This window comes from Centruroides sculpturatus, unplaced genomic scaffold, assembly GCF_000671375.1.
Source record: "Centruroides sculpturatus isolate CEXI.00-Female unplaced genomic scaffold, Cexi_2.0 scaffold5, whole genome shotgun sequence".
In the NCBI taxonomy this organism is placed as follows: Eukaryota; Metazoa; Arthropoda; class Arachnida; order Scorpiones; family Buthidae; genus Centruroides; species Centruroides sculpturatus.
The window spans coordinates 1,838,014-1,854,679 of record NW_019384397.1 but is presented as its reverse complement, the minus strand read 5'-3'; the positions used below and the strand labels follow the sequence as shown (position 1 = coordinate 1,854,679).

The following is a 16,666-nucleotide window of genomic DNA, read 5'->3' as shown; positions in this document are numbered from 1 at the left end:
TGCTTAGACCCTCATGTTTTTTCATAAATAATTCAGCTCCGACCGAATGGCTGAATGGTTAAGGTGGCATCCTATCGCTCTGAAGGAACAGGGATCAAATCCAGGGATTTTTCGGGAGGAAGTGATCCGGACGGATATATCGTCCCCCTCTCTCACCACCCTGCCGCCCATTGTAGGCCTGCCTGAACCCATAATGCGTTTGCTAGAAAAGACCCTCTTAGTAACCACAGGGCAGAAAGAGATAATTATAAATTCATTACTCACATGACCTACGCAACCATAATATTATCTAGACAACATTACAGTCGACCCCCCTATAACTCTGTTGATTTTTCCGTTTTATACGAATTCCATGTTGTACGAGTTACTTAGATTTTACAAATACGTGAGCCATTCACAGCCTGGTACACGTATTTGTAAAATATAAGTGACTCGTACAACATGAAATTCATATAAAACGGAAAAATCAACAGTGTTATAGGGGGGTCGACTGTACCAAAGAATTATATTTGTTGCTTTTGTATGGAATGGCACAAGAAATAAAAGAATAACTACAATATACAATTTAACAAAAAATTTCTTAAATAGGAAAAAATACTCTAAATATTTCTAATACCCAAAATATAATTTAGCAATATAAAATTTATATATCGTTTTAAAATGTTTTTAAAATCTGATTCCATATATTTGTACAGGATAATCCATTTGGATAGAGACAATTTGAAAGCTGTGTCATAATAAACACATTATTTATAAGAAGTTCAAATTCTGCCACAATAGCAAGATAAAACAAGAGTTTTATTGGTAGTTTTGTCACATGACAAAAAAGAAACTGGAGCAACACACAAATATATTCTTTGATATGCAAAGTTTGAGTTTGTATGGTTATTAAATATGAGTTTTGTCATGTTTGATTTTACGAAGGCACCTAAGTATGATTGCATAATATGTTGGTATTACACACTTGAAGAAATGAGATGAATTATGAAGTAACACTTTAATAATCATAAGCATGATCATGAGAAAGAAAGCCCTTTTTTCTGCTTCATTACTATATAGCCTAGGAAAAGACTGATGGTTGATTGCAGCAGAATCAACACCAAGGTCAATGCCATTTTCATTTTTGTGTCATTATAAAACTACTCAATATTTTACCTCACCATTGTGTCAGAATTTGAACTTCATACAACTAATGTGTTTATTATGACACAGCTTTAAAATTTCTTCTCTCAAATGGATTGCCTTGTATATGTTTTAAAAAATAGAAATAGAGAGAAATTGTAAACAAATTTCAGTATTCATGTAGGCCTATATTAAAATTTATCAAAAGCCAAAGCTTGAATTATAAAATATGCAGTACTAAATTGGTTAAATAGAATTTATGCAACGAATTCTTCATTTAATTTCAGTACATATATTAATATAAGACAGAGATAAGAATTAACAAAACAGTCAGAATATTTTAATTTTTAAACATTTAGAACAAATCTGACTCTTTAAATATTAAATAAATAAAAAGAACTCTTTTTCTTTTTATTTTATAATATATGAAAATATGAAATTATTCTAAAAATTATTCATTGTTAACATATATCTAATAGTAGTTATAAATCTAATAGTTACAATTTTATTAGGTTTAGTGTTCATTCTTTACTTTATTAACTAAGTATTTCTAAGTATTCATGAATTTAAATATGATTAATTGTTTCTAATATTGTCTATATCGTTATTCAATAAATATAGATTTGAAAGTTTTAGTCATTTTATAATTATCTATTGGAATTCACTATATTAAAATTATTGGTTTTTAATCACTATATAGCTATCTCTTTAAAACTTCTTCTATTAGGATGATGATTTCCTTTGTGTGCTTTTCATTGCTTTATTATTATACACTTATCACATTTATATTTGTTGCTTTTTATGATTAATTTTATAATAATCTTACTTATTAGTTTTATATCATGTAATTTATATGCATCATCCTCTAGAAATATTTTAGTTTATGTAGGGACAGTTATAGGGATATTTTATATAGTTTATATAGTCTTATTTGACAACTACAAAATAATTTGGTTGTCAAAGTTATTGATCTGTGGACTGCTTAAACTGAGTCACAGATGAACTACCTATGCCCCTTTGGGAATGTTGCTTGCACCTCAATAATAGCTACCTATAATAGGTTTTTTCTCATCTGGGTACTAGGTCATGAGGATATTGCTGACAATGTAAATGTTGATTTAATGGCCAAACAGGATGCTTCATATCCCTTTGTTGGTTAGAATCAACTCTGTATTTCTTATATTTCATTTAGAGCTGTTAAAGATTGGACTACCTCCAATCTTTCTAAGTAATGGAGGTTAATTCCTGGTTCAAAGCAGAGCAAGATTTTTTGCATAGCCTGCTCTCTGATTGAAATATAGATGTTTTGTCTTTTGACTGTTAATCAGAATCAGGTTCACTTTTTGGTCAGTGTTGTGACTAGTTTTGATCACTTTTATAAACATTTGTGCTGACTGAAACTTTCTTCTTCAGCCTCTTGTTGCTTTTATGGATCTACTGAAGAGACTCCTCTGCATCTCATTTGAATATGCAACTCTTTACTCAGATAGACTTGTCTATCTGGACTACACTTTATTGAGCCTTGATAAATTCCTTCAGAAGTTTTCTGTCTTTTTTGTTAGAGATCAGAGTTTTAAAATAACCTCTCATGGGTACACAAATGGATTTTTTCAGTTGAGGTGTGTTCCTTACTGGCCCATTTTACAATAATGATAACCTATGTTTCATTAACATATATACAAAGTTGAACTAGACATAGTATAGTTAATCTAACGAAGTAAGCAATATATCTTTAATTAACATTGGGTAAGGCTGGAGAAACACTAATGTTTTCAACCTGGTTAATAAATAAATTAACTAGAATAGATTCCAAATTAGAAATAAAAAAAATTGAAAAGAATGGTAAATACAAAATGCCTTTGATAACACTTTAATTGAAAGACCATTGTTGAATATATAGTAATCTATGTAGTGATGAAATAATCAAGAGGCATAAAATGATATTTTGTAAAACAAGTGAAATTTAACATTCTAAATAAAGTTCTGAAGAAATGAAGAGTAGACAGTATTGGATGAGAAATATGGGTGATTATTTCTTTGGATGGAATTTTGAAGAGAGAAAAACATGGTGAATTTGATAATTTTTTGAAATTGTCAAATATATTTAAAATATAATTGTAAATTATGATAAATTTACTAAAACAAATGCATTCAAAAGAGATAAGACTGAAAATTAAAAAGTGTACAAAGATTAAAGCAACCAAAGCTGAATTAATGGGCTAGAAGCAGCTATAATAATAATAATTTAAGATAATTTGGTATTAGAGTTAGGCGTTAGGCGCCATCTCATGCTAAATTTAATAATTATAATTTTAATTAAATAATTTAAATAAATTTAGAACTAACTGGAAGAAAAGAATCGGCTCAGAGTGGGACTTGAACCTGCAACTCCTGCTTACCGTGCAGATGTGTTGCCAATTATGCTACCAGGACCTCCAGTCCGATCCTCCACTTCTAGCTCGTTAATTTGGCTTTGATTGCTTTAATCTTTATTGGGTTAGCTGATGTTTGTTTATATGTACAAAGATTAATTAACAACAGTCAATATTAGTTTTAATAGAAATAAATTTACTAATGATTTTCCCATTTATATTGCAAAAGAAGAGTAATATGGTCCAATTGAATATAACAATATTTAATTAGAAAATCAAAACATGTTACTTATTTCTCTTTAGTGGATATATTGATATATTCTGGAATTATATTTATATATATAATGATATCATAATTTTAAGACATTTTTCTTATTTTTGATATGCTTATAAAGCTCAATGAATCAAATTTCTATTGTTTTAAATTGACAGTTCAGTGCAATACTATTGTAACTGTGAAAATGGTCAAAAATGAATTTATAATACTCGGGATTGTAGCAGATATAATCTGCTACATTGTATAAAAAGCCTAGGAAAATTGAAACCCTATCATTATAACTACAAATTTGAAGATTCTTATGTGCTAGCTGAGAGTACGTCATGTTACAGTATGGTGGCAGAAAAACTATATTGTTTGCTTGTCCCTAAATATTGTAATTGCACTTATGATCCTATTTAACCAAATTGTATTTACTAGTTGAATTTGGGCTAGGAATGCAAGTTTGTTATGATCAGTTTAGTCTTGATGAAAAATTTTATAAGTAAAAACAATTTTTATTTAAAAATTTTTGCTGCTATTATATACAGTTGTCCCTTGATAATCCGACAGGTATGGGACCAAAGGTGTGTCAGATTACCAAAAGTGTCTGGATTACCAAAAATAATTACATAGTTCACATTGTTTTGCTAGCAGTAACTTACAATATTCTCTACTCCAACTGTTCGAACAGAACTGCTCACATAAAACACACGAAATGTGTGTCATCGAGTAAGAATTGGATGGGGAGATTCACATCGCAACATGCTTCTGTGCAAGCAGACACGTAATGGGGACGGGTACCTTGACGGGAGGTGCGTTGGACTACTGAGCATATTGGATTAAAAAACGTCGGATTATAGAGGGACAACTGTATTTATTATATAATAAAATCAGTAGAAGTTGATGTTCTCCTATTATGAAAGAATAATTCATTTATATAATATACTATAAATATAATTGTAATTTAATTTAATATGTATTTATAGCTGTCAAAAGATATATAGGTTTTACATTGAAAAATGTAAGAAATTCTAGAACTGCATCAGCCTAGAATTATGAAAAAGTGTTTAATGAGGAATATAACCTAGTCTTTTAACGCCAAAATTGCATAAAACAAATTTCAGTGTCCAGGAGAGAATAAAAAACTCATGAAACGTATGATTATACAGTAATATATGTATACATTGTGATTTATAATAACAATCAGAAGTTTTGTTTTAACTTCCTGCAAAATTTCAAAAATAATAATTAAGTTAGTATAGCACTGAACCATTGAAATCATAATATCATAAAAATTGTTCATTCTTATTTTTTGTTGTTTATATCCTCCTGCAGATGATTTAAGAAGCTGAAAACATGATATTTATATCATAGAAGTTTTGGCTTCATATAAACCATCATCATTCATACAGGATGTGTTAGTTATATCCTTAGAATATTTTTTAAACATTTAGTTTAAACAGAGCTAAATTTATCATTGGTAATGGAAATATATCTTATAATTATAATTTTACTGTATAATTTTCAATATGAAAAATTTTCTTCTATATTTTCTCTATTATAGGTCTAGCTGCATTTTAAGTGGATGACAACATATGCTTGATGGCCATGGATAATGAACAACCTCATCAGGAACTTGTCAAATGTGTGGTGGTGGGTGATACTGCTGTTGGGAAGACAAGGCTAATTTGTGCTCGAGCATGTGACACCCGGTTTACTCTTAGTCAATTAATGACAACTCACATACCAACAGTATGGGCTATTGATCAATATAGAATATACAAAGATGTAAGTTATATTTTTGTTAATTATTAAATTAAAATGAGACTTTATGATTAATGTAACCAAATTACAACAATTTTAATGTCATTATTTCCATAATAAATGTAAACTAACACATTTATAAAACCAAGAAGTAGCCTACTTTTTAAACTTTCTTCTGTATATTTACTGGAATTTTTTTCATTTTTAAAAATACTTCTTAATATTTTTTCCTGTATATATGAGTGGTTTGGAAAGTTCTCGGAATTGGACATAATAAAACACAAAATCTGGTTGTTTTTTTTTTTTTTAATTTTTTATATACTCTCTCCTCTTAGAATAATGCACTTATTTATGTGACAATCCAATGCTTTCACTCACAAGGAGAGAGCCAGAAGTTTGGATCTCCAATTCAAACAAAACTTAGTGAGCACATAGCCCTAAACATAAACAGATCCTTGTCCAAATAGTAGGACTCATTTCTCAAGCTTTTCTGAAAAACAGGCCTCTGAAAATTGAGTGTTTATTTTGTGTGACTTATGAGCTAATTTATTCATTTGAAAATTGCTTTACCCTATATATATCATTTTGCATAAAATATAATGTAATCAGGAAGTGGTCATTATATATAATTGTCATAATATTTTAAAACTTTCTGGACAGTTTATTTTAATATAATATAATTATTTCAATAAGGCAGAAGTTGATGTAAAACAGTTTATGAAAGATTGGAAGTTAATATTATTTCAATATATTATTATACTTGATATTATAAATCATTTATTTGCAAATTAAACCTCTACAGAATTTAAATTACAATAAAAAATTTTCTTATAATGATGATCCAAATCATAAAATGATTATGTAGAACAAATAAAAATTATCAAAATATATTATTCATTGCTACTTGTTAGCATAAATATTTGCTGGCTATTAACACTTAGATAAAAACAATCAACTTAATTTCTGAATCAAAAATGTGGTGTTTGGCAAGAAGGTGAAATGGTATTTTTCTTTTTTTTCTTTTTTTCATTACTTGTACTAGCAAAGTTATCATAAAATTTGCAATATTTTATGAAATAAACTGACATAAAAATATTACAGTCGACCCCCCTATAACGCGGTAGGTACGTTCCATCTTATAAGAATTTCACATTGTAGGAATCCTTAAATATATGAGCCAATCACAGCCTGGCACATGTGCAGTTTACGGACTACGGCTGTTTGAAAGGTTTTCTTCCATAAAATTAATCGATTCTAGACTAATTTGACTTAACATAACCAAAACATGTATAATTTTTTGGGAATAATCTGTATAAACTATGCTATAAACAAAAAATTGTAGGATTACTTACCGAGTGTGCAGCGTTTGATGACGCCATTGCTTAAGCTTGTTTTCATCGCGGAGCAGCGCACCAAGCGGGCGCGTTTTCTGATAAGTTATTTTTCTGCGAAAAATTCGTTGAACTTTGGAGACATCATTAATAGAAATAATTTTTATGGCCGTTGAATAAGAAATGTTTTTTTCACAAGAAATGTATAAAATTACAGTACTGTATTAGACTTGCAGTACCTAATTTATATACTGTACAGATGATAGTAAACTCAACTTACCCGCCTAACCTCTCCGTAGCATGTAAGTAGTTCAGCTGCTCGTCCATTATTGGTCCAGATTCGACCAATCCTGTCGCGACACAAGTTGGTGATGACGTTTTACCTCATTTTACGAGTCTCTTTTAGCATCCTTATATGAATACGGTTGCAATTTTTTTGCTGTGATATACGAATCCACATTATATGAACCCGCGTTATAGGGGGGACGACTGTATATTAATTGATTCTTGTCAAATCATAATAATGTGGTGATGCAGGTTATTGGACACCACGTGTAAGAAACAATATACTGTACATTAAACTACCTTTTTTCAAGAATACGATAACAATATCAATTTATTTCCCTTTAATACTGCTTGTTTTGATATCTTGACAAAAATGACTTGTGAGGCTAGTTTGTGGACAATTCGTTTCAAGCATTTTATATTACTAATTAAAACTAACTTATCTTAAATTAACACTAATATTATTTAAAATAAAGAAGGACGAGTAGAAAATTTGTTAGTACGGGATCCTCTTTCTCCTGTCTGGCAAGTTGGGCACTTAAGGTGTCGACTGCAGTTAACAAAGAAAACATAACCTCACCATGTGGTTCTCCTTATTCCAGATAAGCAGTCCACTCATAACTTCCTTTTTACATCTTCAATCACAAATTTCAACCACTAATCTTCTATATCCCCACCACGTGGACCTTCTTTCTTATACTCCTTCTCCTGTGATTGAAGATGTGCCTCTCTTCTCATTCTTCTTGACCAAGAATGCCAAAAAATCGCCCTTCTCCTCCATGACATACATTGATTCTTCTTTTAGCCCAAAACTCACCAAAAGAATGGTTATCTTCTGGTTGAAAGGGTTAATAGGGAATGATAGAGTTAATCAGATAGAGAAAGAGAATACAAAAAACATAAATTTGCCAATTTACAACAATAAAAAAATATATACATTGTGGGACTCACCACAATAGAAGAGTATAAAGCAAATATTTAAGATATGGAAGAAATTTCCTTTCTAGTACATATTTGTTGCCAAGTTAGATCAAAGATTTATGCTTGTAATATAATTTATGCAAATGTAAATACTGAAACTTTTGGTATAAGTAAGAGTTGTTTATCTCTGTTAGGAAATTTAAAAGAATAATCTTTATTTGTTTAGGTACTTGAAAGATCTTGGGAAGTTGTAGATAATGTGAATGTTTCTCTTCGTTTATGGGATACATTTGGAGATCATGAGAAAGATAGAAGATTTGCTTATGGCAGGTAAGAAGTATAGCTTTTGACTTTAATGTTTTGTGTCTTTATAATTTTTTTTTCCTGTAGTTATCCTTAAAATACTGGCTATAAAAATTTTATATTTAAAATATAACATACTGAATTATTAAAAATTATAATTTTTTTATATGAAATATTATATTTTGCTAATTTTTATTAATAAAAAAGTAATATTTTGTTAATTATGTATATATTTCTGTTATTGTTTGTGAAAAATTATTATAATAATGAAATTTATAGTTATTTTATAAACAATGTTATAACAAGTATAAGCAATTGTAGTGCAGTGTTTCTGCATGCAGGAGGCAACCACGCACTATATTAATCATGTTTTGTGAAAAAGATTTAAGAAAAAGTACTAAACCTTGTTGTATTGTTTTTGATTTAATAATTTAGATTAAACTTTGTTTTTTTGACTAAAATTTGCTTTTTACTTGTTTTGTTGCATAAAGAATAAAGCATTCTGTTTGTACTGTATATTAAGTTTTACACTTTTCTGATCAATAGTTTCTGAGATAAAGCATATTTTTTAATATAGCCTATTTTTTGGACATGAGTGTATGAAAATGCTAATGTAATCAATTAAAATTTTATATCCTTAATTTACAACTTAATATAGAAAGAACATTTAGATTACTACTTCTTAAAACAATACTATTCATAAAAAATACATAATTTTTGTATTTACTTGAATTTTAATAATCTGTACTGAAACAGATGTAACTAGGCTAATTCTGGCCTGAAAATTTTCAGCATTCATTTAGTAATAATTAGTGATGTAATGAATATTCGGTTACTATTCGGTATTTGGCCTATTTTTCACTATTCGGCCAAATACCGAATATTTAATCACTATTTGGCCGAATATCGAATACCTAAAAACAGGAGTAATAAATAACAAAAACACTGTAAATTAATCAATTTGGTATTTAGATTTAATGTTATTGATTTAGTGTTGTTTGTTTATATTTATTTATAACTTGTAACATGCACAAAATAAAAAAGAAAATAATATTAGTCACATGTATTCACAATTTATAATTACAAAGATCAGCACACGTACACGTCTATTGTTGGAGAATCCTCGCACATCTGAGGGTCTGACCCTGCCTATCCTTCTTTTTAAGCGCTCGTCTTTGCTCTTCCCTTTCTCTTTCCTCTATCGCTCTAATCCATGTATGCCTGTGCATACATCATAATACGCGCTCACGATACTTTCGATTCGTCACTTTTCCGTCGTAGAGTTCCCATTTTACAATTACGTGACTCAGCCTGGTGATAACGGAGAAAAGAGACAGATAGGACGTCGATATAAGTCACAGTTATGATTTCACAGATTCGAGACAGCTTGATAGCCCGAACGGCCCCAGGCTTTCGCCCGTGCACGCTAAGTGACTTTCATTACAAGCATTTAGCTTTCCGAAGTCTATGACAACAATTGTTTGGCATTGACGGCCGCGAATTTCGTGCCAATAAGCTGCCTCGACTTGTTCGATTATGTTATCGACTCAATTTCATATTTATTTTCACATTTTCACTTCGCGGTCCTTCTCTGTTCTTTTTCCGTTATTTACACATGTAGGTCATTTCATTGTTATCCACATTTGATATCATCATTTATCACATACTTCCATGACACTCTTGTCTGTCCGCTACAACTGCCAAGAATGAACGCGATTGGCGAAGTGTAGTGACAGCAGGCCAATAGAGAGCAGGATCCTTGCCATAATGCGGTTTGCGCGCCAATTTTCGTACGTGCGTTAATCAAGCCGAATAGTTTGGCCGAATATTCGGCTATTCGGCCATGCTCCTGGCCGAATATTCGGTATTCGGCCTGAGGCTGAATATACTATTCGTTACAACACTAGTAATAATCATATTAGAGCAACATTTCTCAATCTGTGGTCTGTGATGATAGAACAGGTAGTCCACAGGCAGACTTAAATTACTAAAGATTAAAATTTTATTTAATGATGATTCACATTTAATAGTTTACTTTTATTTGATTATGTTCAAATTATGTATTCAAAACATGATTTTAGGTTTATTATGTTATAAATGATACTGTATGTTCCAAATGTTGGTAATACTCACACAGGTTTTAAAAAAACATTTGGCCTATATAAAGTAGTGGTCCATACAATTTTTTCAGACATTTTGCCGATCCTTGGACTTAAAAAGATTGAGAAATGCTATATTACAGTAAATGATTAAAAAAAACACACTTCATAAGAAAAATTTATTTTACAGTGATATATAAAGTAACTATAATTATTTCATTAATTTTATATTAATTTATATAAAATGAATGAAATAATTATAAAAGGTAATTTTTATATTAATATTAAAAAAAATATAATTTACAGATCAGATGTGGTACTGTTGTGTTTTTCAATTGCAAATCCTACTTCGTTACGAAATTGTAAGGTGGTTTGGTATCCTGAAATACGAAGATTTTGTCCCAATACTCCAATTGTTCTTGTGGGCTGTAAAAATGATCTACGTTATATGTATCGAGATGAACAGTTCCTTAGTCTTTGTCGGGATAGGAGTCCATTTTTCAGGTTTGTAAAAATATTATTACAAAAATAAAATATGAATATATGAATTTTCAAACAATAATTTAAATATAATGAAATTTTATTTTTACCATATTGGCTGCCACAAATAATTTTTTGCATTTCCTCAATTCTGAGATGCACCATGACTAAATTTTTAGATTCTTTTACATATAGAGAGAGAGTTTTTAAATAATCGATTTTATTAAATTTTGTTTAATAAGAATAAGTTATAAAACAATATAAATTCCATGAAACAAGTAATGTTGGACAGCTCCACTTTTATACTCTTCTGCATCATAATGCCATTTTAAAGTTATTTTTAACATTAGAAAGAGTAAATTAGCTGAATTATATAGATATATTGTCAGGTCCAGGTGTAGCAAGATTCAGTTTTAAAATTATGTCTTTGATGCATGAAAAAGAAAAGATGTTATTGCAGAAACAAACATTGTTTTCCTTACAGCCTCACATTGTTTAGTAGAATTAGAGGTAAAATTTTTTAATCATTGTAGAGAGAATAAACAGATTCATTATTAATGTTATGATACTCTGAAGAAAGAAAGCATATATCTTTTAGTTTTACTAGAAAATTTCAGCATGAAATTCCAAGTTAGAAGTGGATTATAGGGAAAGAACTTAATTACCAATCAATATTTTGATTGTATAATTAAGTATTTAAGAAAAAAATATTGTGTAGTTTCTGGCAGGCTTTGTAAACATACTTTTATGTAATATGATAGAAGACAACTAGCACTCTTAGTCTATTACACTTACAGCAACACCAATAGCATCTGATGTGATTTCTGAGTTTTTCTTGAATGCTGCTAAACCAGCATTGTGAATTAAGAGTGATTTGACAAAAGGGTAGGAATGACTGAATGCAGGATAAAAAATACTTTTTTTTTTAGGTTACAACTTAAAACTTTAATTGCAGGAAGAAAAGTATGCATGAACCTTCCTCCAATTCATTCATTTCTAATCTAGAACAGAAATGAAATTAAACTGTGTTTGGGTGACAAGTTCAAGAGAAAGAAAAGCATACATACAAGATAATTGGAAGGTGTACTATTAATATGAATAATGCAAATGCTTTATCTCTAACCTAGATTTATGTTTTGATACTGAAACCAAATTGTAGTGCTAAATCTAAAAAGCTATGACAGCAAGTAGTAAAGCAATGGTTTTCAATTGGGATGCATAGCACACTAGGGTGCCATGAAATATAATGCCAATCAGCACCATAGTACTCATACTTTTAGTAATATGTGTAGCTTTATATCAGGGGCATATCTAGGGAGGGTGCTTTTGGTGCTGCATCACCCCATTGATACTAAAGCAATCAGTTTAGTTACTTTAATAAAAATAAATATCACAACACCTAATTGAAGTCATCTATTATGCAAGATTAAGCAACTGAAGTAATTCTGAGGAATTCTCCAAAAAATATGGAATACATGTTTTGGTTCCCTCCTCTCAAATCTGCTTTGAGCAACTTTCATATTCACAAAATCCTAGATATATCACTGCTCTACATTGATAAAGAAATAGAGATGCTGTAAAAATATTATCAAGTTGGGGATGCTATTGTTAGAAAAAAGCTGAAAAATCTACATTAAGTTTTATCCTGTAGTAAAGAATAAAACTTTATATGGATTTTAAAAATAATAAAGTTTATATATATATATATATATATGCAGTAGCACTGTCAGTATTCAAACTACAGTGGAACCTTGCTTAACAAGCATAATTCATTCCACAATCTTACTTGTAATGTGAAACACTTGTTAAGCAAAACTATTTTTTCCATATAAATTAATGTAAAATACGATAATGCATTCTCTGTCAAAAAAATACTTAAATATTTTATGTATAATGTTTATTCAAAGAAAATTATACAATATACAGTGGAACCTCGGTATACGTCTGCTTTAGAATATAGTACATCCAATTCGGAATACGTCCTGTTTGGACGAAACAAATTTTGCTCGGTATACGACTTTTGTTCGGTATATGACTTAATTCAATTATACACGCCATCTATGAACAAGTAGCACTATTGGTGTACTACACTAGACTAGACATTCGTGGTGCTACGGTTTATAACTTTGTTAAATTTCTTCTAATTTTAATTTGTAAGTAACATTTTATTATTTTTATTAATCATGAATTGCAAAAGGGCAACAGAAAAATAAAAAAAATGACTAGAATCACAACGGAACTGAAAAAAGAGATTGTTGAGAAATATGAAGGTGGCACGCGTGTTCGAGATTTAACTGTTGCATTCCGTATTCCGAGAACGACGATATCGACAATCGTGAAAAATAAAGACATTATTAAATTTGCTAACGTTGCGAAAGGGGTTAAATCAATTTCTAAACAGAGATCGAAGACATTAGATCATGTCGAGAAATTGCTTTTGCTTTGGACAACTGAAAAACAGTGTGGCATATCGGAACAGCATATTGGAAGAAATTATTTGCGAGAAAGTTAAAAAGATACATGCTGATCTCGTGAAAAATTAAGTAGGAACTAGCCAGGAAAGCAAGGTGTTTAAAGCCAGCCATTTTTTTACATGAGAACGGATTAATCATTTTTACATTACGTCTTATGGAAAAGGTTGGTTTGATATACGTCCTATTTGGTATAAGTCCAAACACCAGGAACGGATTAAGGTCATATACCGAGGTTCCACTGTACATTGTTAAGGAGCATGAATCATCTTCATCTTTTCTTCTAGTGTGGAATGACCCAACCTGAATGTGAATTTGATTTGCAGAAAACAAAAAAAAATCAGAGATAATATGTCTGATAAACATGCCAAACAATATGCCAAATTCTTGGGCTATGTAAAGGCTATAATTAAATATCATAAATTAATTAATTTGACTAGAAGTAGGCAGTTATGCTGCCATCTTGTATTAAATTTAATAATTATAAATAATTTTTAATTTAGACATTTCTAAAATTTAATTTGGAATTGATCATGAAATGTTTATACGTAATATGTCTGAACACAAGTTTGGAAAAATGTGTGATCACAAGTGACACTAAGATGTTAGCAGAGAATGAGTGCTAAACACAGACTGATGGAGCATGCACACAATCTGGGACTTCCCCTCTTCTCATCACTCGTTATGTGAAACGTCGCTTGTTAAGCAAGTCATTTTTTTACAATTTGTTTTACTCATTGTGTGAAATATTCATTATGTGAGGTTCTACTGTACTATGAACCCAAACAATTCAGTATTCAAACACATTTTCAGAAGAAAAAAAGCTCAATTCTTGACTATTTGCTTGGTACTTGACCAAACAATCACAACCTACTGGAACAAATTTTCAGTTAATAACAAATATTTTTATTTTAATTTTGTCATCCATAAAAAAGTTTTCTGTGATAAAAACAACTAACGAATTTAAAAATAAAATGAAACCTTAGAGTTACTACTTCATCAGATGAAATTATACTCAATTCAATTCGTTTTTCACTTAATACATGTGAAACACAATCACCATATTTTGTAACTATTCTAAATCGATGAAGTGTTTCAACAGTATATGTCAGGGACTCATTAAGATTTGTTGCAAGTTCATGAATTGTTATTCATCAATTTTTAACAATTTCTTCCTGTAGTTTTTCTTCATTGACAGCTTTTGTTAGCACCTTTTCATTGTTTATCCTTTAGTTCAAAATTTCCCAAATGGAACGTTTAAAACCATAATTGAAATTTTTGAAGTTTAGGAGCATCTTCCCCATACGTATTATGAGTATTTTTCACTATTTATGTAGCATTATATTTTTTGCAAAACTCTAAAAGCACAAAATGCCTGATATGCATCTTGACATTCAACTTGATTTTACACAAACAAAATGTGATGTAAAAAGTTTTAAAATGAGACTCTAAAAAGGAATACAACCTCACATTAGCAAATAACATGTTAAATTTTACAACTGTTATAGTAAATCACATATCTAAGTAAAATAATGACAGCTGCTAAAAATACACAAAAACTTGTTTAACCCAATAAAATTAATAGGCACATATTTTGGCTATTCTGTATTGCATATGAGTATTTTTGGTTTTTTTTTTTTTATGATTTTTGCACCTTAGTCTTGTAAACGCCTTGTTAAGTTTGTGTTAAATACTAGTTAAAATACTTTTATAAGTATGCTCTTGGGAGTCTGGAGCAGATTAATCTAATTTACATTATTCCTTTTGGGAAAGATTTGTTCAGTACTCAAACAGACTTCTGGAATGAATTAAGTTCAAGTACTGAAGTAACACTATATATACTGCATATGAGCACAGCTGATTAGACTGAGGGGAATTAACCACCTCATCATACCCATCTATGGGTATGTGGTAAACCACTACATTAGGATATATCTGTTAAACCTAAATTAAAATCTCTACTGCAGAGGAGCATGATGTTGTATTTTAATTAAATGTTTTTGTTTTTTAAACTGTTCAGAAATGGTCAGATGTTGAAGATGAAGAGCAATATTGTTTACAGTTATTAACTTTAATTTAATAAGACCAATTACTGAATTGGAATCATTAAATTTAAATGCTACAAAAGCATTTACCTTTCTTGGCAAAAGCTTATGTTAGAGTATTAAAAAAATACAAGAATGATTACTAATATAACTAAAAAGTATGGCTTCAATATTTCATCTTGCAGAAAAGTTGTTCTTACAGAACTCCATTATTCAATGAACTGATATTGTTCTTACATGAACTTTTATCATAACTCCTTCACCATGTTTTGAGGATTTGAAAGAAGAATGAACAGTAAAGCTGTACGTAGCAAATATTTGATAGATATCAAGAAAAGGGAGTTTTCCAAGGTTCAACAAATATCATAAAGACTGGATAGATGTATGAGCATTTCATTTTATTTGGAAAAAAAAGTTTAAAGACACTTATGTAAAACCTGTTAACTGGAGTGATTGTGTACTAGTAGAACGCAACCACTCCGGTTAACAGGTTTTGCATAGTGTTTTTCGTATATCATCCCGGTGTGTGAAGACAAATAAAAGTTTAAAGGTTGACAATTTGTATTATTGTAGTTATTCAAATGAGTACAACCTTCATGTGACAAGACAGCCTCTCTAATCTTTTATAAGGATTATATGAAGATGCAATAGTAATTAAAAGGTTCTGTACTTTACAGAGAAGTTGTATTATAAAATTGATTTGAATGTAAAATGAGTTATATTTAAAATCCAATTTATTGTATTTCTGTTAATGGTTCTGCATGATAAAAATTTAATTTTATTGCATATCAGTTTTATTTATTTTTTAACAATAATAATAATAATAATAATTCTGGTACAAAAAGTTTACATCACTGCACCAGGAACTAGCTAAACATCTAACACACATCATCGTCAATCCACAAGACATGCCAAAATTTCTTACTCAGGGCATCACCTACATGAAACCTAAAAACAACACCACCACAGACCCCTCACAATACAGACCAATTACGTCTTCCAACACTATACAAATTATTGACATCCTGTATCACAAACAAAATATACAAACGTGTTGAAGAACACGACATTCTTACGGAACAACAAAAAGGTTGCCGCAGAAATCACAGGGGATGCAAAGAACAGTTACTCATAGATTCAGTCATTCTACGGTAAGCACACAAACAACACAGAAACATACACATGGCATATATAGACTACAGAAAAGCATTCGA

The 16,666-nt window shown here is 29.9% G+C and overlaps 1 protein-coding gene across 10 annotated transcripts in view; it reads left to right on the top strand.

Moving 5' to 3' along the window:
- Window positions 1-16,666, top strand: part of LOC111618480 (rho-related BTB domain-containing protein 1-like) — a 153,950-nt gene that overhangs the window by 66,211 nt on the left and 71,073 nt on the right. For 9 of the 10 annotated variants that reach the window (XM_023360031.1, XM_023360022.1, XM_023360028.1 and 6 more), the window contains 3 exons: window positions 5,318-5,541; window positions 8,281-8,384; window positions 10,763-10,960. In XM_023360031.1, coding sequence (XP_023215799.1) covers window positions 5,356-5,541; window positions 8,281-8,384; window positions 10,763-10,960 — 488 coding nt within the window. In that variant the 5' untranslated portion in view covers window positions 5,318-5,355. Of the gene's footprint in view, window positions 1-2,001; window positions 3,191-5,317; window positions 5,542-8,280; window positions 8,385-10,762; window positions 10,961-16,666 lie in introns of those variants that run through there. The other variant, XM_023360026.1, reaches the window with a different exon arrangement.